We start from the raw sequence: 26,989 nt of genomic DNA, 5'->3' as shown, positions 1-26,989 counted from the left end.
AATATAAGAGTAGGCCGTAGGGCCGCTGTCCGGGCAAAACTTCCACTCATAGCAAACTGTATGGCGTAAGCTCATCTTCATTAGCCCAGTAGGGCGCTAAACCCAATTTCATTTTATTTCTTGATTTATCGACCAAGACATTTGACCGGTCAAATAATTCAGTCAATAAATCCAGTAGAATAATCTTTCGGTTATAAACATACATTGTCAGTTTCATCAAAATCGTATAAAAATTGTGACCACTAGAGTGTCCACAACCTTGGAATTATTATGCATATATTTATCAAGTTCAGCATCACATGAGGCCACCATCGAATAAAGTCCTAGGAAAGTAGCCCGTCCCCCCCCACCTCAAATCAAAAATTCCTTCCGCGTGTGACACGGAGGCCACAAGAGAATACTGAGCGACTGGTTTTATTGTCTGGGATATTTTACTTTTTTCGACTGGATTATTTGACTGTCCACTGGTTATATCAACTGAAGTATTTGACTGGATGATTTTTTTAGGTATAGATTTATCTCATATTTCTAGATTTATTTTGATAAAAGGACAAAGGCGAAACGTGAAATACCTTTCATAAAAGGCTTTTGGTTATTACAAAATTTAAACATTACGTCATGCTCCAAATGTATAAATGAATTTATTTATCGTTGATGCTATACACATTCACCCATCGGCGTCTTTATATTATATTATTATTGACGTTACTCAAACTCAAATATCTATTTTATGTTTAAACATAGGAGCAAAAAACGGTCTGACAATGAATTTTATTTCCGCAAATCAGTTAGGTGTTACATAGTAATAGATGTTAATGCTAGGTTCCCACTATTACGATTCTCGCCAGGAAATTATCTTTAAGGGGGGGGGGGGGGCCTACATGGTAAGCTCTGCTCTTTCGCCTCTCGCCGAAGACCGGCATCACCATCTGTAACATAACACATTTTTTTGTGGGGGGGGGGGGATGACGTAGGCTAAATATAACATAAAAATGACGTAAAGTTTACGTTAGATTAACGTCATTTCCTGACGTAAAATTATCGTTAAATTTTTACGTAAATTCTACACCATGATGTTATGTGGGTATAGGGCAAGAGAACATACCTTCTGAAAAGATTTGGTTTCTAACTCTTTTTTTTTTAAAAAAAAAAACTCGGAAAATAGTTGCTTTTAGCTATGTAGGCTTGACAAACGATACCTCAATACATCTAATACTCATTATCGTCCAATTATTTACATTTTATCGAATAGATATTGTTACTGTGTACAGTATCCAGACGTAACATGATTTATTAACCATACCTAACAAAATGTTTTATTGGAAAGTAATTCGTACAGTCAATTCAATAACGTAGGTGAAAGCAAAAAACCCTGTATACCACCATAAACAAATTGAGTATCACATTAATATTTATACATCTGGATTGACAGTCATGAGGGTCTATAAAGAAAATATTAAATATAAATATGTTCACCGATAATCCCTGCTGGTGGTTCAATATAATAGCACTCGAGACAGAAAAGAGTGAGCATGCTCCAAAGAGTAACCTACTTGTTTTCGCGGTTCCCATATTATATTATAAAATAAAGTCATATTTGCGAATAGATTGTGCTTGTGAATAAAGTATTAATACACTGTGCGTTATAATTAAACTTGCAATGACAGAAAACAGTAAACATATAAATTTTTATCACAATCTTTAAATCAATCAAATAATACAAACGATCCCTTATTTGTTTATGCCGTTCAATCCAAATTAAGAGAGAAAACAAGAGATAAAATCTACGGACTAATCATTTGGTTGGATTTGACAATTCTGAAAGTAGAGATGGAGCAAAACAAAATAGGACGTTAAACCCCATTTCATTTTATTTCAATAGTAGATTCGTATACTGTATATATTAAAAATACTTATATGGATACTACTTCTGAATTTATTAACATGCTACGTTTCAATACATTGCTTGATAACGATATCTGTATGTGTATCGAAACGTAGCATGTTAATAAATTCAGAAGTAGTATCCATATAAGTGTTTTTAATTTGTGAAATCTGCCTTTATATGTCTTATAAGGATTATTCGTATATATAATGATAAAGAATAGTGATAAGGGTGGGGATGGGGTGTTGATGTTGGTTTTGTCTTACAATAATCTTACAATACTGGTAATTGAAAATAAAAAATAAAATTAATTTACAAAATCCAAAATTAAAAATAGAAATTATTTTTCAAAATTAAAAATACAAATCGGAAATCAAAAAAAAAAAGAAATAGTTCGTTTTGAGCTTCCGTAGCTAAAAATATTTTTTCATGAAGAATGCTCGATCCTTATAAGATTGAAAAAAAAATATACAAAAAAGCTAACTTTCTCAATTTCTAAAATCTATATATATATATATGTCATGTTAGAAAAATTCATGATAATCTATATTTGAACTTATGTAAATAAAAAAATAAATAATTAATATCCACACGACAAAATCAGTCTATTTCGGTTCGGAACTACCATATGGTACAATTTTTATTTCAATATTTCACTGTCGCGAATGTGTCTTTGGCAGTTTGGGGAATCCGGGGACCGGTACAAAATCAAGGAGATTGGTGCAGACGACCCGGTTGGATGGCTGAATGGTTAACGTGCGCGCGCTGTATCATAACGTCTGTCATTGAGTCGACTGGCGTGGTTTCGAATCCCCGGTTGTACGTGGCAAGGAGTAGGGTCGCCTGTCCAACCTCGTGGGTTTTCTCCGGGTCCTCCGGTTTCCTCCCACTGCTAAAGACCCCTACGCGCAAGCGAATTATTGAAATAAAATTGAATCATGTGTTAGTCCCGAAATGACCTAGTTTGTGTCGAGTGGACGTTAAACCCCATCTCTCTCTCTCTCTCTCTCTCTCTCTCTCTCTCTCTCCTAATTCTTGTCACCAACATGCCTGGGATGGAAACCACGACAGTCCACTCAATGGCAGACTTTGTGATCTTAAGTGTTCGCGTTAGACCATTTGACCAACCCCCATAAATAAACAAAAAATAAAACAAAAAATACCACTAACTGATTAAATTTCCAAGTTTTCTGATAAATAATTTGAATTTTTTAAAATTATTAAACTTACCCGCTAAGTGTTGTTAATAGACTATTATATGACAATTTATTTAAGGTGTAACGCTAACGTCCTCGTAGCCGACCATTCATACTCCACTTCACTGTTGAATAACTAAAGGCGCAGATTTCTACAACCGATTGTGAATAACCCTCGCTTAATATTCAAGCAAATAATGGCTTGAAAATTAATTTTATAGATGTAAAACATGCTTTCGGCGCTTACCCTGGACTAGACAAATTGAAAATTCTTACAATAGTAAATCTACATATCTCAATGCTTATTTATTTATAAAATTCTGCTAAAACAATACAATGATTACTTATTTGACCTTTTACCTTACTATCAAACTTCTTATATTAATCTTCTTAACAATTAACTTACTACTCTCACGCCAAATAATTTAGTTAAAAGCAGTATACGCTTCAAAGGACCCAAACTCTGGGATTTGTTGCCACCCTTTTTAAAAGTCTTATATAACTTGAATCGTTTCAAGAAAAAACTTCTTTACCTTAAATCTACTTCAAATATCTTATCTTAAAGTATTTGTTGTTTTGTTTTTTTTTGTTTTTTTTTCTTTTCAATGACATAACTCCTATATCTCTTATCATATGCATTCTGTGTATCTCCGTATTATAAGCATGTGCATGGTGTTACATATTGTATGCTTGGTAAACTCCTGAACAGATAATTGTAATTGAATAGCAAAATAATTCCTGCTATTCCAAGTCGTGAGTACGGCAATTTGACCGGATCGGACCCGAAATCATGGTTAAGCCAGCGCCTTAGGTACTGAGCCACTGTCAAAGAGGTAGAGACTCCTGAACGGATGGTTGCAGAACACCGAATATCAAACTAATTCCTGCTATTCCAAGCCATGAGTACAGCAGTTTGAAAGTGGCCCAATATAGCCTCTGTGGATTTGAAACTGGATATTGGAAGAGGGCAACAATGGAATGTTGAAAAATTCTCGCTTAGTGTCCACGGATCCGCAGTCTTCGGCCACTGTTTTTACCGGTAAACTGATTTTAAATGTCTTAAATACTAATCCATGACGGCATGATACTCAGTTTAAAGAAATTACGACTCTGGAAAAACCAACGAAAAATATAATGATCGATTTTAAAAGTTTTAAATTTTATGCATCGGTCAATTTTGTGATTTGGATTCCCAGCTTGTCATCAGATCTGTGGATCCTCTGCATGGTTTCCTCCCGCTGCTAAAGATCCCTACGCTAACTGAATAAAAAAGATATGTAAGTCCCAGCCCAAGTTTGTGTCGAGTAGACATTAAACCCCATTTCTCTCTCTTTCAATTTCGATTCCAAACGATTGATGATAAAAATAAAGAATGGTGCAAGAAAGCTGTCACACAATGTTGTGGCTTTAGACATAAAATGTATCGGATTTCGGGCATTTTATTTCGTCAACTAAAGGGTAAAACAAGATTTAAAATTCCCTCCCTCCAAAATATTATATAATGTTTCTTTATTGCTCATCCCGAAAAATCTTACAACCCATAGGTGATGAGCAGGGCATGTATATGCCAACCATGAATTATGTAATGTCTTATAGTTTCTCTACTATAAAGTATTAGTCCGGTCGCCAAACCCAATATTTCGAGTGAACCTGGAAATTTTATACAAAGTTTTTTTTTATGATTGATTTTAGAAGCCTAGGACATGTGTACAGAGGCGTGCACGTAAAATATCACTTGGCATTTGGAATTTAATATAAGAGTAGGCCGTAGGGCCGCTGTCCGGGCAAAACTTCCACTCATAGCAAACTGTATGGCGTAAGCTCATCTTCATTAGCCCAGTAGGGCGTTAAACCCAATTTCATTTTATTTCTTGATTTATCGACCAAGACATTTGACCGGTCAAATAATTCAGTCAATAAATCCAGTAGAATAATCTTTCCGTTATAAACATACATTGTCAGTTTCATCAAAATCGTATAAAAATTGTGACCACTAGAGTGTCCACAACCTTGGAATTATTATGCATATATTTATCAAGTTCAGCATCACAGGAGGCCACCATCGAATAAAGTCCTGGGAAAGTAGCCCCCCCCCCACCCCAAATCAAAAATTCCTTCCGCGCCTGACACGGAGGCCACAAGAGAATACTGAGCGACTGGTTTTATTGACTGGGATATTTTACTTTTTTCGACTGGATTATTTGACTGTCCACTGGTTATATCAACTGAAGTATTTGACTGGATGATTTTTTTAGGTATAGATTTATCTCATATTTCTAGATTTATTTTGATAAAAGGACAAAGGCGAAACGTGAAATACCTTTCATAAAAGGCTTTTGGTTATTACAAAATTTAAACATTACGTCATGCTCCAAATGTATAAATGAATTTATTTATCGTTGATGCTATACACATTCACCCATCGTCTTCTTTATATTATATTATTATTGACGTTACTCAAATATCTATTTTATGTTTAAACATAGGGGCAAAAAACGGTCTGACAATGAATTTTATTTCCGCAAATCAGTTAGGTGTTACATAGTAATAGATGTTAATGCTAGGTTCCCACTATTACGATTCGCGCCAGGAAACTTGTCTGCGACCGTAAAATTTCCAAATTATCTTTAAGGGGGGGGGGGGTCCTACATGGTAAGCTCTGCTCCTTCGCCTCTCGCCGAAGACCGGCATCACCATCTTTAACATAACACATTTTTTTGTGGGGGGGGGGGGGGGAATGACGTAGGCTAAATATAACATAAAAATGACGTAAAGTTTACGTTAGATTAACGTCATTTCCTGACGTAAAATTATCGTTAAATTTTTACGTAAATTCTACACCATGATGTTATGTGGGTATAGGGCAAGAGAACATACCTTCTGAAAAGATTTGGTTTCTAACTCTTTTTTTTTAAAAAAAAAACCCGGAAAATAGTTGCTTTTAGCTATGTAGGCTTGACAAACGATACCTCAATACATCTAATTCTCATTATCGTCCAATTATTTACATTTTATCGAATAGATATTGTTACTGTGTACAGTATCCAGACGTAACATGATTTATTAACCATACCTAACAAAATGTTTTATTGGAAAGTAATTCGTACAGTCAATTCAATAACGTAGGTGAAAGCAAAAAAACCTGTATACCACCATAAACAAATTGAGTATCACATTAATATTTATACATCTGGAATGACAGTCATAAGGGTCTATAAAGAAAATATTAAATATAAATATGTTCACCGATAATCCCTGCTGGTGGTTCAATATAATAGCACTCGAGACAGAAAAGAGTGAGCATGCTCCAAAGAGTAACCTACTTGTTTTCGCGGTTCCAATATTATATTATAAAATAAAGTCATATTTGCGAATAGATTGTGCTTGTGAATAAAGTATTAATACACTGTGCGTTATAATTAAACTTGCAATAACAGAAAACAGTAAACATATAAATTTTTAACACAATCTTTAGATCAATCAAATAATACAAACGATCCCTTATTTGTCTATACCGTTCAATCCAAATTAAGAGAGAAAACAAGAGATAAAATCTAAGGACTAATCATTTGGTTGGATTAGACAATTTCTGAAAGTGGAGATGGAGCTAAACAAATATAGGACGTTAAACCCCATTTCATTTTATTTCAATAGTAGATTCGTATACTGTATATATTAAAAATACTTATATGGATACTACTTCTGAATTTATTAACATGCTACGTTTCAATACATTGCTTGATAACGATATCTGTATGTGTATCGAAACGTAGCATGTTAATAAATTCAGAAGTAGTATCCATATAAGTGTTTTTAATTTGTGAAATCTGCCTTTATATGTCTTATAAGGATTATTCGTATATATAATGATAAAGAATAGTGATAAGGGTGGGGATGGGGTGTTGATGTTGGTTTTGTCTTACAATAATCTTACAATACTGGTAATTGAAAATAAAAAATAAAAATTAATTTACAAAATCCAAAATTAAAAATAGAAATTATTTTTCAAAATTAAAAATACAAATCGGAAATCAAAAAAAAAAAAAAGAAATAGTTCGTTTTGAGCTTCCGTAGCTAAAAATATTTTTTTATGAAGAATGCTCGATCCTTGTAAGATTGAAAAAAAATATACAAAAAGCTAACTTTCTCAATTTCTAAAATCTATATATATATATGTCATGTTAGAAAAATTCATGATAATCTATATTTGAACTTATGTAAATAAAAAAATAAATAATTAATATCCACACGACAAAATCAGTCTATTTCGGTTCGGAACTACCATATGGTACAATTTTTATTTCAATATTTCACTGTCGCGAATGTGTCTTTAGCAGTTTGGGGAATCCGGGGACCGGTACAAAATCAAGGAGATTGGTGCAGACGACCCGGTTGGATGGCTGAATGGTTAACGTGCGCGCGCTGTATCATAACGTCTGTCATTGAGTCGACTGGCGTGGTTTCGAATCCCCGGTTGTACGTGGCAAGGAGTAGGGTCGCCTGTCCAACCTCGTGGGTTTTCTCCGGGTCCTCCGGTTTCCTCCCACTGCTAAAGACCCCTACGTGCAAGCGAATTATTGAAATAAAATTGAATCATGTGTTAGTCCCGAAATGACCTAGTTTGTGACGAGTGGACGTTAAACCCCATATCTCTCTCTCTCTCGCTCTCTCCTAATTCTTGTCACCAACATGCCTGGGATGGAAACCACGACAGTCCACTCAATGGCAGACTTTGTGATCTTAAGTGTTCGCGTTAGACCATTTGACCAACCCCCATAAATAAACAAAAAATAAACCAAAAAATACCACTAACTGATTAAATTTCCAAGTTTTCGGATAAATATTTAGAATTTCTTAAAATTATTAAACTTACCCGCTAAGTGTTGTTAATAGACTATTATATGACAATGTATTTAAGGTGTAACGCTAACGTCCTCGTAGCCGACCATTCATACTCCACTTCACTGTTGAATAACTAAAGGCGCAGATTTCTACAACCGATTGTGAATAACCCTCGCTTAATATTCAAGCAAATAATGGCTTGAAAATTAATTTTATAGATGTAAAACATGCTTTCGGCGCTTACCCTGGACTAGACAAATTGAAAATTCTTACAATAGTAAATCTACATATCTCAATGCTTATTTATTTATAAAATTCTGCTAAAACAATACAATGATTACTTATTTGACCTCTTACCTTACTATCAAACTTTTTATATTAATCTTCTTAACAATAAACTTACTACTCTCACGCCAAATAATTTAGTTAAAAGCAGTATACGCTTCAAAGGACCCAAACTCTGGGATTTGTTGCCACCCTTTTTAAAAGCCTTATATAACTTGAATCGTTTCAAGAAAAAACTTCTTTACCTTAAATCTACTTCAAATATCTTATCTTAAAGTATTTGTTGTTTTTTTTTTTGTTTTTTTTTTCTTTTCAATGACATAACTCCTATATCTCTTATCATATGCATTCTGTGTATCTCCGTATTATAAGTATGTGCATGGTGTTACATATTGTATGCTTGGTAATGCATAAATTCAAACTTTTTGTTTTATGACCCGCATATAAATCTTTTGTATATTCCCCCCCCCTCTCTATTGTAAATTACTGTGATGTATTATTTAATTTATCCCGCTGTATCTTTTGTATTATATTTTCTATGAAGGGCAGGGTGTTAGAAATGCTATTATTGCTTAGTTTCGGTCACCCGGAACCTCCTAGCCTTCAAAGTACGCAGGTTCTGGGAACGTTGTCAATATTTGAAGAAAAGTCCATTGCCCGTGCGTAACCGGGAGTTTGGTTTTTTAATGTGGTTGATTATCCAGTATCTTTGGCCAAGTCAAGTAAGAGTTGCGCCCCTTCCCACAATAAATCCCATAATTCTTGCATTAATATAAACAAACATGAATCGTGACGACGAAATAGGATTAATTTAAAACAACATTATATATGACCCATGAAGAGAGAAATTTTACAATAAAAAAATAAGAGTGTTGGATATTGAACTGGCAATATAATCAAATGGATTTTTTTTTTTGAAATGGTATTCTTAAAATAATTTCATGGGCGTCATCATCTCGTTTAAGGACTAGTTACCTCCCTTAGACTTTATCTATGATAATGTAAACGACCGGATAATCTAGCCGATGACCTATTATTCTCAAATGTTGACAATGCATCCAGACTAATATTCGTAGAATATTTTTCTGGATGATAGAGACTAATTATTCCTTTGTCTTTAAAATCCACGAGATTGGGACATAAAAGCCTACTCCTCCTCACACACAGTTCACTCAATGACAGACTTGGTGATCTTAAGTGTACGCGTTAGACCATTTGACCAACACCCATAAATAAACCAAAAATACCACTAACTGATTAAATTTCCAAGTTTTCTGATAAATGTTTAGAATTTCTTAAAATTATTAAACTTACCCGCTAAGGGTTGTTAATAAAATATTATATACACTTCAAAAAAAGTAGGGGATATTCAGAAACAATACAAAACTGCGGAAATGCACTGCTGTTTTTATTAGAGGTAACCAGTGTCACATGAACATAAACAGTTCATATGGGCGGCTTATCTGACGGCCCCATTTCACTCGGAAAGAGATACACCGTCCAAAGTGAAAATGGACGTTTTTGATTTTTGTCTTAATAATGAGTAATTGCTCCACCAATCCTCAGACATTCAGCAATTCGGCATGGCATGCTCCTAATCAATCGTCCAATTACGGTTTAGGGCAATCTGACCCACTCCCCTTGCAGTGCCACGGTCAATTCTTTCAGTGTTGTCGGTTGACGTTGACGTCGACGAACACGTCTCCCGATCAAATTAAACATAACACACTAAAGCAAAGATACGCTAAACAGTAAATCTTGTGCAAGAACCGATAGGAAAGTAAACATGGATAGATAAACCAGCATGCGGCAGTTTTCATCCACACTTCTTTGAAGTGTCAAATTTGACAATGAACCCTTCCCACATGTATGGCGCTATTGCGTGTCGCATGTGTAGGTCAGTTGTTCTGTTGGGGCGGTAAGTTATTCATGTCAAATGTCCATGACTATTTATCATATCGCAACCTGCATAGGTATTTGCATTTCAATATTCCCTACTTTTTTGGAAGAGTATGACAAAACATGAAATTACTTATTTTAGTTGTAACGCTTTCGTCCTCTTAACCGAGCACCCCTACTTCAGTTCGCTGTCGAATAACTAAAGACGCATAATTCTAAAAACGATTATGAATATAGCCTACGCTTAATATTCAAACCAAATCGCATATTTTAGCGTTAAATTTCACCCCGATTGGGTTTCTCCTACACTAAAATGATGTCAGGAATTTATATAGATGCAAACAATAAATATTAATGGCGTATCACTCACTATAAAGGAGAGCATTTAGTATTATGAAGGGACGTTAAATATGCAACGATGCCAGTCAGTTATATAGAGGGATAACACGTGTTTTCCTTTTGCGTTCGTCACTTCCGATTGCTCAAGCATTGATTACGCATCTATCGTAGCAATGATCTCTGTGATAAAATAATATTTGGAACGTGTTTAACCAGTTCTATCGCATATGTGATAATGACTGGCACCAATATTATCCTTTAAATAAATCATTCACAGATTTTACAAAGAAATTATAAAGAAAATTGAAAACAAATATATAGAGATCTTTAAAGGACAGTGTTGGCGTCTACTAACTTTACTTTTGTGGTACAATATGTTAAACATACATTATGCAAGAGTTAAATCTGCCTGTTGCAGGTCTTTCTTTAGGCCTGAAATGTTATCTAAATTATTAATTAGACATTAATTAACCCACCCAGACCATAATCAACTCTTGATGTCATCTAACCTGCGATATTTACTGGAATAGGACCCGATTTGCTGCTAAACTTTCATTCATGATTTAATCATAAAATGGATAATCGAGACTATGTTTCTTTTAATATAGTACCGACTTTAGTAATGATGATCGAGGCTAGGCCGAAATTTCAATCGCTAAATTCTCGGTTCTGAGTGGATCAATTTGACTGAAATTTTCAGCAAATTGCCTTTACATAATCTAGTTTTTAACCATTATAGTGAGAACTGCCAGCTCTTTATCTAATCTCCCATAATGTATCTTTAACATAGAATTCTTTGTTGTGATTGACCCGTGGCAATGATTTGGAGATCCCGGAAGTGACGTAAAAAGGAAAGAGTGGTAACAACTACACGGACGATTTTCAGCTCACTGATAATTCCTGCGAATGCGAAGAGTGATTGTTATATGAGTTTTCGAGAAGATATCAGTTAAAAACAAAACTATTCATAAGAAGAAACAATGATTGCCAGAAAAGCCAAAAAATTGAAAAGGCCGTCAGTGCATCACAAATTTGATCAATTTCGATATTGTAGACCTACAAATAAACGAAATTTATAATACTTTTTTTGTGAAAATAGTAACCATTGCCTCAGGCACATGGATTAGAAAAAGGGATCAGATCGAGAAACATTTTAGATACATTGTCGGGTTGGCAGTTTTCGAATGCAAATGAGATTTTGATTTCTAATTCTTATATTTTTTCAAATCGGGCCACAAGTACATTAGATCACAATTTCTTTGACTAATCCTCCGGGTACTCCGATTTCACCCATTTCTAAAGACCCCTACGCGCAAGCGAATTACTGAAATAAAATTGAACCATATGTTATAGTTAGTCCCGACATGACCTAGTTTGTTTCGAGTGGACTTACCCCCCCCCCCCCCCTCTCTCTCTCTCTCTCTCTCTCTCTCTCTCTCTCTCTCTCTGTGTACTTCTTATCAATAAATGGTTTCGAACTATTGGTCTCCAAAGCACTGAATACCGACGATGTATCTTCATACTCCTCGCAGTGTTTCGTTTAATTATAGCTATTCCCAATGAACACTGCGGTAGTGGAAGCAAATTTCTGTTCCAAATTATGACTGGTCAATAGTCCGATTAACAACCAATAGCTAAATGCGTATCAATATCATTACGGTTTAAACAGAGCTCCAAATTGGACCAAATATGTTTACATAACGTTACGTCATGACTCACGATTTTATTATGCCCAATTAAGCAGTGCATAGCAGAATATTGCAGAAAAAATAATTACGTGACAAACGAGGCTATCAATACGGATACAATGTAAACAATACTTTTTGGAGACGAACAATACTTTCACCGTTTTTAATACCTTCAATCAATGTCCAAAGTTTTAGAGAAGACCCAAGATTAAACGAAAGATTGACATGTTGCTGTACTTGGGATAGATTTGATTGAACGGGAAGAATAGACACACTCTCTCAAAAGCTCAAGTATCAGAAGCCAATCCAACAATGGCCAGAGAGGGATTTCTCGGGCCATTGCTTCACGAATATGGTGTATCTCTCTACTTCAATAACTTTTGCATTCCTGCTGGAATCTTTAAACGTCTCAGCCTTAGCAAAGATCTCTGTGCTAATATCATATTCAAAATGTGGATACTGATGTTTTCCTTCCCTATACACCTTTAGCTATTTTTTACGAAGAAAAGTGTCAGAAAAATAGTCAGATATATAGTCTACGATCTTATTCGAGTCATCTGTAATGTTAATTATTATTTTGAATATGTATTGTATATAGGGAGACACTGCGTTTGGTCCACAATCCCTTTAGCCAGTAATGTGGAACGGGGTGACTGGCTAGGAACAGCACCTGGTCGTTCAGAATTGACAAAACAAAACAGAGGCGACAAGCCGCGGCACGTCAAGCCGAAATAATTCGACAAAATCATGGACCTTATAATGACCATGACAAACTCAAGGCGACGATTGTCGGGTTATTTTGTCGGGTTGCGATTGATTTTGTCGACTTGTCGACTTCGCCTCCACAACCCAACAAGTCGAGAATATGGAATGACCACTAACACCCACCATACATAGTTGTCGTTTCTATCGATTCATGTATTTGTATTCGTTCAAAATAATATTAATATTTCTCATACAAACCAGATCAATCTTTTCCCAATTTCCCCTGTTAGACTGTACTAACAGTGTTTTAGGTAAAACAGTACATATAATTATAGTCTTTTAATCGTCTAGGCCCTGTTGATCAATATCTTAACTAAAGACAAAATCCAAATTTTAGTAGATACCTCAATTTTGATTGGCTAAGCACTAAAATCAATCTAATATTATCCAATCAAATTACTAAAATTTGGATTTTATCTTAGTTAAAATTTCGTGAAACAGGCCCCGGGTTTATTATTTCTGTAACGTGTAGGTATTATATTTATTTTGCTTACCCTAAATTATAAATTTCAGAAACCTTGCTAATTATTCCACGTTATAATTGGTCGTATGTACTTTTAGCTACCCCCTCCTTTGGCGTGCCCAGTGCATAAATGTAATGACACCAAGGATCATATTTCAAAAGACTACCAATGTTTTATTTGTAATTTTGCTGCGCATTTTAGGTAAAACAAACTGGTGTTTTCAATTCAAATATAAAATGCATGGGCACGTAGCACACACAATAACAAAGCAAACACAAATTAAAAACCTTAAAACACAGGACACCAACAAGTAAACACAAAAACACAAACAAATTATCACGAGAACTCCCCATTAAACCAATCCATGCCTTTGTTTGTGAAAATAGTAACCATTGCCTCAGGCACATGGATTAGAAAAAGGGATCAGATCGAGAAACATTTTAGATACATTGTCGGGTTGGCAGTTTTCGAATGCAAATGAGATTCCGATTTCTAATTCTTATATTTTTTCAAATCGGGCCACAAGTACATTAGATCACAATTTCTTTGACTAATCCTCCGGGTACTCCGATTTCACCCATTTCTAAAGACCCCTACGCGCAAGCGAATTAATGAAATAAAATTGAACCATATGTTATTGTTAGTCCCGAAATGACCTAGTTTGTTTCGAGTGGACTTAACCCCCCCCCCCTGCCCTCTCTCTCTCTCTCTCTCTCTCTCTCTCTGTACTTCTTATCAATAGATGGTTTCGAACTATTGGTCTCCAAAGCACTGAATACCGACGGTGTATTTCCATACTCCTCGCAGTGTTTCGTTTAATTATAGCTAATCCCAATGAACACTACGGTAGTGGAAGCAAATTTCTGTTCCAAATTATGACTGGTCAATAGTCCGATTAACAACCAATAGCTAAATGCGTATCAATATCATTACGGTTTAAACAGAGCTCCAAATTGCACCAAATATGTTTACATAACGTTACGTCATGACTCACGATATTTTATTATGCCCAATTAAGCAGTGCATAGCAGAATATTGCAGAAAAAATAATTACGTGACAAACGAGGCTATCAATACTGATACAATGTAAACAATACTTTTTGGAGACGAATAATACTTTCACCGTTTTTAATACCTTCAATCAATGTCCAAAGTTTTAGAGAAGACCCAAGATTAAACGAAAGACTGACATGTTGTTGTACTTGGGATAGATTTGATTGAACGGGAAGAATAGACACACTCTCTCAAAAGCTCAAGTATCAGAAGCCAATCCAACAATGGCCCGAGAGGGATTTCTCGGGCCATTGCTTCACGAATATGGTGTATCTCTCTACTTCAATAACTTTTGCATTCCTGCTGGAATCTTTAAACGTCTCAGCCTTAGCAAAGATCTCTGTGCTAATATCATATTCAAAATGTGGATACTGATGTTTTCCTTCCCTATACACCTTTAGGTATTTTTTACGAAGAAAAGTGTCAGAAAAATAGTCAAATATATAGTCTACGATCTTATTCGAGTCATCTGTAATGTTAATTATTATTTTGAATATGTATTGTATATAGGGAGGCACTGCGTATGGTCCACAATCCCTTTAGCCAGTAATGTGGAACGGGGTGACTGGCTAGGAACAGCACCTGGTCGTTCAGAATTGACAAAACAAAACAGAGGCGACAAGCCGCGGCACGACAAGCCGATATAAGTCGACAAAATCATGGACCTTATAATGACCATGACAAACTCAAGGCGACGATTGTCGGGTTATTTTGTCGGGTTGCGATTGATTCTGTCGACTTGTCGACTTCGCCTCCACAACCCAACAAGTCGAGAATATGGAATGACCACTAATACCCACCCTACATAGTTGTGGTTTCTATCGATTCATGTATTTGTATTCATTCAAAATAATATTAATATTTCTCATACAAACCAGATCAATCTTTTCCCAATTTCCCCTGTTAGACTGTACTAACAGTGTTTTAGGTAAAACAGTACATATAATTATAGTCTTTTAATCGTCTAGGCCCTGTTTATCAATATCTTAACTAAAGACAAAATCCAAATTTTAGTAGATACTTCAATTTTGATTGGCTAAGCACTAAAATCAATCTAATATTATCCAATCAAATTACTAAAATTTGGATTTTATCTTAGTTAAAATTTCGTGAAACAGGCCCAAGGTTTATTATTTCTGTAACGTTGTAGGTATTATATTTATTTTGCTTACCCTAAATTATAAATTTCAGAAACCTTGCTAATTATTCCACGTTATAATTGGTCGTATGTACTTTTAGCTACCCCCTCCTTTGGCGTGCCCAGTGCATAAATGTAATGACACCAAGGATCATATTTCAAAAGACTACCAATGTTTTATTTGTAATTTTGCTGCGCATTTTAGGTAAAACAAACTGGTGTTTTCAATTCAAATATAAAATGCATGGGCACGTAGCACACACAATAACAAAGCAAACACAAATTAAAAACCTTAAAACACAGGACACCAACAAGTAAACACAAAAACACAAACACACAAACAAATTATCACGAGAACTCCCCATTAAACCAACCCATGCCTTTGATACTCTGCAAATGGAAATGAACTGTGGTTTAATGTCCTACTGTTTTGCTCCTACTTGGTTAATGAAGACTGGCATACGCCATGCTGTGTGCTATGCTCTGGCCTACTTTTATTTCAAATTCCGACTGTCAAAGGTTCTTTTAGCTGAACGAAAATGTGTTCACGGGACCTCGGTTTTCCGTCCCATCCGAACGACTATGCGTTGTCCCTTACCAGGCCTTCAGTCCTACACCACTAACAATGAGGAACCACGCCGGAAAATCCCGATTAACTTTCTCGGCCAACGCAGGGATCGAACAAGAGACCTCCAGGTTAGCGAGCCAACGCCCTACCCACCGAGTCAAAATTGCAAAATCATATTGTTTTCATTAGTCGGGATGGAGTAGAGAAGTTGGACGTTAAAGGCCATTGCATTTCCAGTTTATTTTACGGACTTGTAAAATACAATATCGTTATAAGTATATTAAAACCCCAGTAAGATTTATTTCATTTTTAGCCATGTTTTGCCTGTTGATATTAAGGTCGTTAAGAGTAAAACGATACCCCTTTATTTATTAGAAAATGGAGTAAATTGATACAATGAACAAGTGTAGAAATATTTATATGACATAGAACATAGGTGAATAGAACTTTGCACTATTACACTATGCTCTTGTTTTAAACTATTTCTGTACTTTAAAGGAATTGAGACAGAAATGAAAGATGGCTATGTGAAATCAATAAAAAGTAACATGGAATTTAGTATACTAAACTTAGGCTGTCTGTTTACAGTTAGCTCCGCTAGAGAACAGACACTAAGCTAGTCGACCGACATTTTAGGTCCTAAATCGACGATTTTAGTCGAAAACTCTTACTTTTAAGAGGTTTTTATTCTGCTTGCATTTAATGGAATTAAAAGGTTTATTTAGACTTCGTGTGTTTGAAACATGTAAAACGAAATAGAACCACATTACAAAACAGTATACTAATTATTTGATATGGCGGCCATTCAGGACAGAGATCTATTCTTGAGCCTTAAGATATGGAGTAAAATGGGAATTTAGTTGACCAAAACTGAAGTTATTATTTTAATCGGATTAAATCAATTTTGAACCAATATGGGTTTTATAAAACAAATAATGGACATTACCAATACATGTTTTAGTTTTGTTAATCGAGAGACGAGGTGAATCCCAGTATAGGCGGTTTGGGTTCCTTGAAATTCATTTTGCGTACTAAATAAACAAGCCTTCGTAGATGTAGGTAGATAAAAAAGCTATCGTCTAAGACGATGCATTTAAGTTACAGATTGTACAACGCAGTACACCCTTATGGCTGACCCCCTGATCCATTCACTTAGTTTGATATATATGGTTGTTGTTTATTGTGTGTGTGGGGGGGGGGGGGGGGGGGCTCAGTGAGTAGAACGTTCGATCGGACGAAAAACCCGTGTACACAATGACAGGCACGTAAAAGAACCCTTGTCAGTTGGAATTCATAATAAGAGGAGACCATCGCGACGTATTATGTATGGCCATCCTCATTAGCCGAGTAGAACCAGAAGAGTAGGATGTTAAAACCCATTTCATTTTGTTGTTTATTGCTTGCAGTGTTGGGGGAATTGGATGGCCGAATGGTTAGCGCGTGCGCGCCGTATCATAAGGTCTGTCACTGAGTCAACTGGTGTGATTACGATTCCCCGGTTGTACATTACAAGGAGTAGCGTCGCCCGTCCAACCTAGTGGGATTTCCCCGGGTCTTCCGGTTTCCTCCCACTGCGAAAGACCCCTACGCGCATTATTGAAATAAAATTGAACCATATGTTAATCCCGAAATGGCCTAGTTTGTGTCGCGTAGACGTTAAGCTCTCTCTCTCTCTCTCTCTCTCTCTCGCTTGCAGTGTCTGTACGTCTTGTGCGCAGGTTTGTGTTATGAGTGTTGCCCGTGTGTAGTGCGTTTCTTCCGTAGTTACTTTTAAACGGTCTTATTTATTCAAATGGTAATCGTTTAAGTGTAAAGAAGTATAGAATGTAATATATATAAACACGGTTATCAGAATATCATTCTTTTTCTTATCATCAATGAAAGCATTGTTCAATAAATACCACTTAGAATACGAAGGAATAATTTCGCGCATGGGTGAATGCGTTGTAAGTCAAGCACACACACTTTCTTCCACTTTTCGGGCAAACTGTAGTACTTGGGTGGCATTTATATTAGCGATTGAGCACATTAAAACACTTGAAAACTATAAAACACCACTTTATATGAATGACAGAACAGTAGTTGTATTCCATATAAATGGTCGTTGTGTGTTTGCTTGTTCTTTACATTTAGATACTTACTACCTGTCACATGCAGGGGATGGAAGCTCTTTAAAGATGTATTATCTACGATTTATATAAAGAGCTAACCGTTCTTGCTATAATAGTTTTTAAAAAAAGATAACGAAAAATGGATATCGATCTATGGAAAATTTCAATCAAATTACTTTATTCCGAGCGAATTTATGAGTGCTTGAAGATGAGGCGTATACTGTTTATTATCGTAGCAATTGTCAACGTCGATGATCCAGTTTTTATATCTCCCAGGTGTTCTTATCCACGTAAAATGACGGCCGTCCAATGGTCTAGAGGCTTTATTATAGGTTTGTACTTAACAGTATTAAGACGAAGACACGACAAATTAAACTTGCGACATTATCACGTGATTATTGTCGTCAATATCGCTCTATTAGCTATAAGTACAGGGAAATAAAATGGGGTTCAACGTCCTACTGTTCTGCGCTGACTGGGCAAATGAAGACGGTTCGACCGTATATTTTATCTCTTGTTTTCTCTCTTCATTTAGACGGGATAAGTAGGACATAGTGTAAATAGGACTATGGTCAAATCGGGCCTCCATATCTAATAAATTGCAACGAATAAGCAGAAAATGGCCTGCCAAATACATGAAAACACTACAGGTACATGTTACAGCCCATTTACAACAGCAATAAAGAAATCCTTGACATGAATGGGTTCAGTTTAATATAGTTTAACAGGCAGTTAAACAAGGCGAGGGTCTTCACTTTCCGTTGTAAAAAAGGACTGATTGTAAATCAGAACATTATGCATATATGGATCACAACAAAACACTCAAATATTCTTTTTATAACTGCAAGGATAGTTATTTGGTTGGCCTATTTGTAATGCTGATCGTAATGACGTGTTTATGAAAACACTGGAATAAGCACACATATATTTCGGTTCACTTGCTTTTGAATTGCTTTTTCATTATTAAGAAATATTGAATTAAAATTTAAATAACATAAAGCCTAAACCTATCACATCTATTTGTTCAACTCTTCAAATGGTGGTGAATTTAGCGTCTTTAGTTGTTTCTTGTTCTATTGGTGTAAACTAGCACTTACACCCCTGTCAGACCGGGGTGGTGTCCTTACTGTGTTGCTACTGCGTTGCTACGGCGATGGAAATTGGTTTTAGAGCGCGTCAAGGTCGCCATAAGCGTGGTAGAAACGCCAGGTATCGTACTGTGGTCACCGATGATCGCCGAGTCACGGTGTTTGTATTGAGCATGTTCAAAACAAACGCTAAGGTTCTGCGTTAGTTCAACTAACACTTACATCCACAGATAATTATTTAATTATGTAATTTACGTAAAGAATCATAGAGGAAGAGTGTTCTGATAATTTCACTCCGTGGGCATCGAGGAGGAGGGGGGTGGGCAGCATGTAAATTATCACAGTGTGCGCTTAAACGACGACACTACGCGACGACATAGTCGATTTCGGTCGCTAACGACGAAAAATCAAAAACTCGCCCAGTGTGCGCTGCCGATCGCTAGCGACCGATGTCTGACATGTTGTCGCTTCGTCGGCAACGGCTCGTATAAAGTGCTCACCTTGGTGACAAGTTAATCGACAACCAAGGATATAAAATCACCTTTTAAACCAATCATTCTCATGTGACTACGGACAAACGAGGTTCACATAATATTTTCCTGTTGGATGTATAAGTGACTCGGGTAATTTGAATTAGGCTTAACTGACTAACTGAAATTAGGTTTGCAATTCTGGCAAGTGTGTTCACTCCACTTAAACTGCGGCGATATTTATCGCCAAACTAGTAGCTTATGCTGTCGCGTAGTGTGCACGTGCGGCTAGCTTTAATTGAAGTATTCGACGCGCTCACAACAGACATTCAATTAGAGGTGTTACATGACGAGGCACGTATTTTTTGTGATCGCCAAAGTCGTCGTGTAGTGTGCTTAAATTGGGGCGATATTAGTCTGCAAACTCGTCGCTTAAGTTGTCGCGCAGTGTGCGCCAGGCTTTAATGGTTGGATTAACGGTGTCACATGACGAAGTACGTGACAGTCGTCGTGTAGTGTGCTCACTTCACTTAAATTGCCGAAACATTATTGTCTCCAAAGTCGTCGCTCAAGTTGTCGCGTTATAGTGTGCGCCTGCAGGCTTTAATGACTGGAATGGGGATATATAATTACATTACATATACATTACACATGTTCGTTACAGGTAGGGCAAATCTCAATGTAATTTCATGAATATGAGACTTAATTGATGAATATATATATCATCATAATTTGTATTGAAATAAATCACAAATAATGAAGTATGAATCATTAAATTAATCACCGAAAGATTTCTCTTTGTGGTAATGGGTTTTACAGTTTCGAAGCAACATTGTTTATGCACACAACTGGTCATGGCGTTACCCATCTCGAGTAGACGTCGTATTTTTCAAAATAATACATTTATACGATAAGGTTTTACGTTTATTTCAATGTTGATTAGTTAATTATATGTTAAGCAGTGTGTGGTACATTTTTGGGTCAGATTAATTGAAAATAAGGGAGTCATATGCTTACAAAAACTGCATAAAGGAAATCCTTAGAACCATCCACTGCTGTGGCTGAGGCAAAGTTACCAGTAGTGGAACCATTTCTAGATAACACGCTTTGCCTAGATTGCCCATAGTGATCCCCTTTAAATATACTTACCAATAGAGTTTGGTGTTCGTCATTGTCCAGAGAAGATCGCATTCCTTCTAAATCTGCCATTTTGATGTACCGTAACTCAGTACTGTGAAAAGAAAATACATAAGTCATGAACACGACATGTTGTCACGGGCATCCCCCTGCCCCTTTGTCACGGGAGAGGGGGGGGGTTGGGACAGCAGTCTATGAAACATGTTTAAATAGGTAAATTGTCATCTTGTTTCTTTCAAAACACATTAAGCTAACATATAAAGTGAGTAAGACGTGCATTGGCCGAGAAAGTTCATCTGGATTTTCCGACATGGTTTCCCCTTGTCAGTGGTGCAGAACGGAGGGCCTGACAAGGACAGCTGTCTAGTCCATCGGATGAGACGAAAAACCGAGGTCCCGTGTATACATTGGAATGCACGTAAAAGATCCCTTGGCAGTTGGAATTCGATATAAGAGTAGGCGATAGTGCTTGGATCTCCTGTGTTCAATCTGTGCATTGATCAGTTGTGCAGGACGGAGAGCTTGGCAAGGGACAACGTATAGTCGTTCCCGTGTACACATTGACAGTTGGAATTCAATATCAGATATGCCGTAGAGTCGCTGTCCGGGCAAACTTTTCCTCATTGCACACTATATAGCGTATGTCCGTCTTAATTAGACCAGTTGAACACCATTTCATTTCATTTCATTTAAGCTAACATATAGCTTAGCAATAGACTTTTTTTCGGAAATTGTATCGCAGAAACATATTTACCTGTAGTTTCAACTGAGGCGAATATTGTAATACAATGTAGTGTGGTATCACTCCAATAGTAAAACCTAAATAGGGCCTATTCACCGTTTTTTCATGTATTAAAGATGCATTATGCAAGAGCTAAATCTTCCTATTGCAGGGCCTTCTTTTGGCCTCAAACGTTGTATAAATCATTAATAAGATATTTATTCACATAACAAGCCCATAATAAAATCTCTGGCCGATCGAGAGGTCGCGATTTTCAGTGGATTGAAAAACAATCGTCATTTAATGATTTAATTTAAAAATGTATAATCGATATTTTGTTTATTATCGTAACAATGTAACTTAGAAACGAGTAATTTGAATGAAATTTTCAATATATCCATTTTGCATTATCTATTTTAACCTATTATAGCAAGAACGACCAGCCCTTTATCTAAATCTAACATAATACGTCTTTAATTTGCCTCCAACCTCGTGGGTTTTCTCCGGGTCCTCCGGTTTCCTCCCACTGCTAAAGACCCCTACGCGCAAGCGAATTATGAAATTAAAATTGAACCATATGTTAGTCCCGAAATGACCTAGTTTGTGTTGAGTGGACGTTAAAACCCATTTCTCTCTCTCTCTTTAATTTGCCCCGGGGACTCTTAACTACCTAATGTCACGTGACTGTACTGTGACTTTGTTGTACTGTGGTGCAACAATTAGATACAGTCGGAATGAAATGGAATTAAATGCGTCCTACTTTTCTGCACCAGACTACACATCGTCGCAGTCCAATTGTAAGGGTTTACGAGTACGCAGACAGACCTCGTCGCCAGACCCCCAAAGCCTGTACCACAGACAAGGGGAAACAAAGTTGGAAAATTCCGAAGAGATTTGTCGGCCATCAAACCCGGTTTCTCCTGGTTAGTCTATTAAATGCAGTATTTGGCAAGAAGCCGGTCCGGTGATTGTATAACAGTTATCTGCGGAAGAACAAGGCACATTAAATGGAAATGGACAGTCAAGTCATATTAAAGTAGCTAAGTCTCTAACTCAGTATCATCCAAAGTCTTCGACATCGAAAACACGAATTATTTGTCAATTTAAATCAACATTGGTGATGTTATCGTATCTTGAAAAGATGGACATCTGATATCCAATATTTAAGACAAAATAAACATTTTACCATTGATACACGAATCGTGTACCATAATGCGTTTCAGTGCCATTTGTAATAGGGGACTCGAAGAACAAGGCTAGACATTTTATTCCACAAGTCATGTTAAACGGTGAAGCCATATTCTTATCTGGAGAGCATGCGCGATAAATACTATCGGTGTAGACTGGAATAACCAGACGCTTGAGATAGCCATTCGATTGACACTTCTGGCGTATGTCGCCGAACATATGATTTGAAATTAGTGTAAATACGGAAACGATTGAATATAAATCAGTTTATATACATTCATATTACATTATTAAATGCGTTGCGACCCATTTGTGTCAATTTTTAGGTCCCAAATATTAGCGATTTAGCTCCTTTAAATAGAACTGTACAGTCAAGCCCTGTTAAAAGGAACTGGACTGTCGATTTCACCAAATTTGGTGGATGTATGCCATATTGCCTAGTGAGTTAAGAGAGAGAGGGGGGGGGGGTGTCTAACGTCCACTCGATACAAACCAGGTTATTCGAGAACAACATATGGTGCAATTTTATTTCAAGGATTTGCCTGTGGGGTTGGTAAGCCCCCCCCCCCCCCCTTGTCGCATACAAGGCGAGATATCGAAACCAATCCTTCGGGATGCAATAAAAATTCATTTGCCATTTAAAACTCGAAGACGTGTAGACGTGTAGACAGAAATTCCACTACCTGTGCAAAATACCTCTTGTCACATATAAATAAAATAATACTATTACTACGTTATTCTTGAAAACACCCCCTTCGGCCTCACTGTGGCCGCTTTCACCTTTCACTTGTTAAAAATGACTTTTTAGTCGCAAAATATTCAAAATGGAGTTGACATCTTATAAGCGTGTTATACATTCCACGGTTATATTTTAAATAAAAAAAAATGTCAACACTACCTTTCTTTTTTATACGTCTCCTTTCGAATGAAACGTTCCTGGGCTCCACTTCTCACCAGTCAAAGCTATACTTCTGATAGAAAAAAAATATGTATAGGCCTAGCTGATTTACTGACTTTAAAACCAATACCTATAAGTCCACATGTACTCTAAGCCTAAATTTAGTACAAAAAAAAATTACACTACCCGCAAAACCAGTGATTCGTGAAATAAAGGTCCTGATGGAGATCTAACAAAGATTTAACATCTATTTTTATGGCTGTCCATACAGTGACAAAACTAATTACGTCCCCTTAAAAATATTTAGAACATGAAATGGAGTTAAACATCTCTTATTAATACAAAATGGTACTTTGCTTAATTATCGACTGACTTACATTAATTGAATTTCAGGCATATTTCCTGATTAGTAGAAAAAATAAAAGATGCTTAATTTCTTATCGACGTTCATCAGGAGTGGTTGCCTAGACACCGTTGCTATGGTTGCGAGGAGTCCCATAACACAAGACCGACTTAACGCATGTGCACGGTTGGCAGTTTCCCGGTGGGGCCCACGAGCATAGGGTCCCCATGCTAATCTATATATATATATATTGTGACTGTCAATAAATAAATAATAACCTATACTAAGCCATAAATAGTAAGTAGGGATCCCAGTGCATTGCTTTGCCCGGGGGCCTATAATGCTGTCAAGACAGCCCTGTCACAACAGTTCAAGCTGCAGGGTCCATAAATAGGTCCGTCTCTGTTTATATATCAATAATGCTTTTCAATACAATTTATTCGCGAACCAGTAAAGACACACGGGTCCTCTTTTTATACACGCCAGTTTGTATGGGTAATATTTACATTACAATATCTACGTTTACATATAACACAGTAGCTGTGATACCAGCAGTGTACAGGTAAAGGTGTTAAATCCTTATTCACACTTTATTCATATTATTCCCATGGATCAATATGTGTAAATAACTTATTATAACCCAGCTTTTTATTAAAACTATAACTTATTTTGTCAACGTGAAATTTGTTTATTTTTAACGTGTCTTTATTTATAATTGCAAATACTCACAGACTATGTTTACATTGTGCATTTATGATATCAATAAAAGTTAATATTTATTGTTTGTTGACATTCTGATTTTAGACCTATTTGCGTTTCAGGTCCGGGATAGCTGCATTAATCAAACAACTATCACTTTCAAAACAAATACGTTTTTTGGGGGGCAATGAACAGAGTTTTTAATAAAGCTTACCTCCATTCCCCCAACCCCACACCCAAAGAAAAACACATAAAGGGTCCTGCAAAGCCTGTGTTGAGGCATGTATAAGTATAAAACTAGGTGTTAGTCTCAACATGACCTGACAATACCCAACATTCTAAGACAATGATATATGAGTAACTTACCTAAAAATTAACTTTGGTCCTTTCAACACCATTCACCCTTTAAATAAAGGGGATTCATAACTCACTATAACTGCCATATATTCTATAAGTATATATATATATACCAGCTATGAAGATTCTCAAGCGTCTAAAATATACTGAATAATCATCTGTTTCCTGTGAGATTCTCCATAAACTATTATATACCACTGACTATTATGAAATTAGATGCACAATATCTAAAATGAATAAACATTGATAAGTAGACAGAGGGGTCACATGTCCATGTTCAATCGACTCTGTTTAATTCAGTACATGTACATGTATTAATACTGTTATCTTTAGAATAAAGTTATTTTAGCATGGTTAACACTTATTTTAACGGAACATATTGCTGACTGCCGGATGTGTAATAATATATGTTCAATGGCTTGTTTTCCGAATAGAAACAAGTTCAATGAATTTATTACGAATGGACTTTTATAAATGGTGAAAGGGCACGAGATGACATGAGATATAGAGTCTCGTGTATACTTTGAGACTATTACGGTAATTTCTATTGAGAATTTTGCCCGGACAGTGGCGATTCCGCTCACTCTTCTTCTTCGAATGCTAACTGCCAAGTTTATTACCATTTTGAGCCTAATCTGCCAATCTATTATGGAAGAATAACGTTGCCAATATTATTTCATTGTTCACGGTGCAAACTGCAAATGTCACTAGTTCACAATACGTATTTTAGTTTTACAGTTTACAATTTCCATTGCTCAACAATACCAATGTCACGGTGTTGAAATACAGAATACACTTTTCAATAATACAAAATACAATATAATAGTTATTTTGCACATTACACTTCTGCATTCTGCATTTTGCATAATAGACAAATGCATAATAGAACCTTGCATAGTAGAACATATACCTTATATGGGATGTACGAAGTACGTCATTTGCATACGGAAAAAAATCCGGACTATGACGGAAATTAATGATTTACGCGATAAAGCCATAAGGCTGAGGTCATTAGAAGGGGGCAGTACTCGATTTTGTTAGTCTTCAACGTCCAGGCTCTATAATGTAATCAGTTCGACGATTAGAGGATTCTGAAAGATAATAGTCTGGCTTAACGAGACTATTCTTATTTGTTCTCATCGGTAAAAAAAAACAGATATTTCAAGTGAATCAATTTCTTGTTAAAAATTAAATTGAATATTTTATTTAATTGACAGGTCTCTAAAACCCTTTTTTTGGGTAAGGTTAAAGAATCTTATAGTAACCGAGCGGAATCTCTCATCCGTATTCCAGCACTCGGATTCGAAATGAAGTTAGCACACATATTCCTAGCGCCAATAAAAACCTAGATATAATTATCACGAAAATAATTGTTACCTTTATATTAGAAAATAACATTTTAAGACATATTAATGCAAAGTATATAATAATATGTAATAGACACCCCCCCCTCCCCCCAAAGAAATTTGTGTGTGTACGCAGTGAGCCTACCCTAACTCGATTCCCCACATATTTAGTACGTTTACGGTAATATAATATATCTCCAAAAGCCAGCATAGAAGGCTTCTGGATTTTTGTATTCTCGTAGTTTATTCATCCCTTGACTCTGTGAAATACAAAACATGTTGCCACCAAAGCTGGTTCGGGTGCTTTTTGATGAAACGTGGGCGTACCCCTTGTTTATTGTACCCACGAACCCCGCCTCGAATCTGGTGCTGGGAACTTTTCGGTGGTATAACTCGATACCCGAACATAGAAAGTTAATGAAATTTGGCATGTTCACACCTTATGCATCTGTCGATTTGATGAAATAAAGATCTTGGAGCCACCAAAACTAGTTTAGAAGTTATTGCGT

General features: G+C 36.2%; 1 protein-coding gene across 1 annotated transcript in view; it reads right to left on the bottom strand.

The window, feature by feature from the left end:
* The window catches only part of LOC126825205 (sulfate transporter), a 36,859-nt gene extending 11,553 nt beyond the window's left edge, over positions 1–25,306 (bottom strand). Inside the window, exons 1-3 of the mRNA XM_050554762.2 lie at positions 25,144–25,306; positions 23,736–23,808; positions 20,941–21,022 (exon numbers count right to left, since the gene is read on the bottom strand). Of these exons, the coding sequence (XP_050410719.1) occupies positions 20,941–21,000 (60 nt within the window). The 5' untranslated portion in view covers positions 21,001–21,022; positions 23,736–23,808; positions 25,144–25,306. The remainder of the gene's footprint in view (positions 1–20,940; positions 21,023–23,735; positions 23,809–25,143) is intronic.
* Between the last annotated feature and the right edge of the window lie 1,683 nt (positions 25,307–26,989).

This window comes from Patella vulgata, chromosome 6 (genome assembly GCF_932274485.2).
Source record: "Patella vulgata chromosome 6, xgPatVulg1.2, whole genome shotgun sequence".
Taxonomy (NCBI): Eukaryota; Metazoa; Mollusca; class Gastropoda; family Patellidae; genus Patella; species Patella vulgata.
The sequence above is the reverse complement of the archived record's forward strand: the minus strand, read 5'-3'. Positions and strand labels throughout refer to the sequence as shown.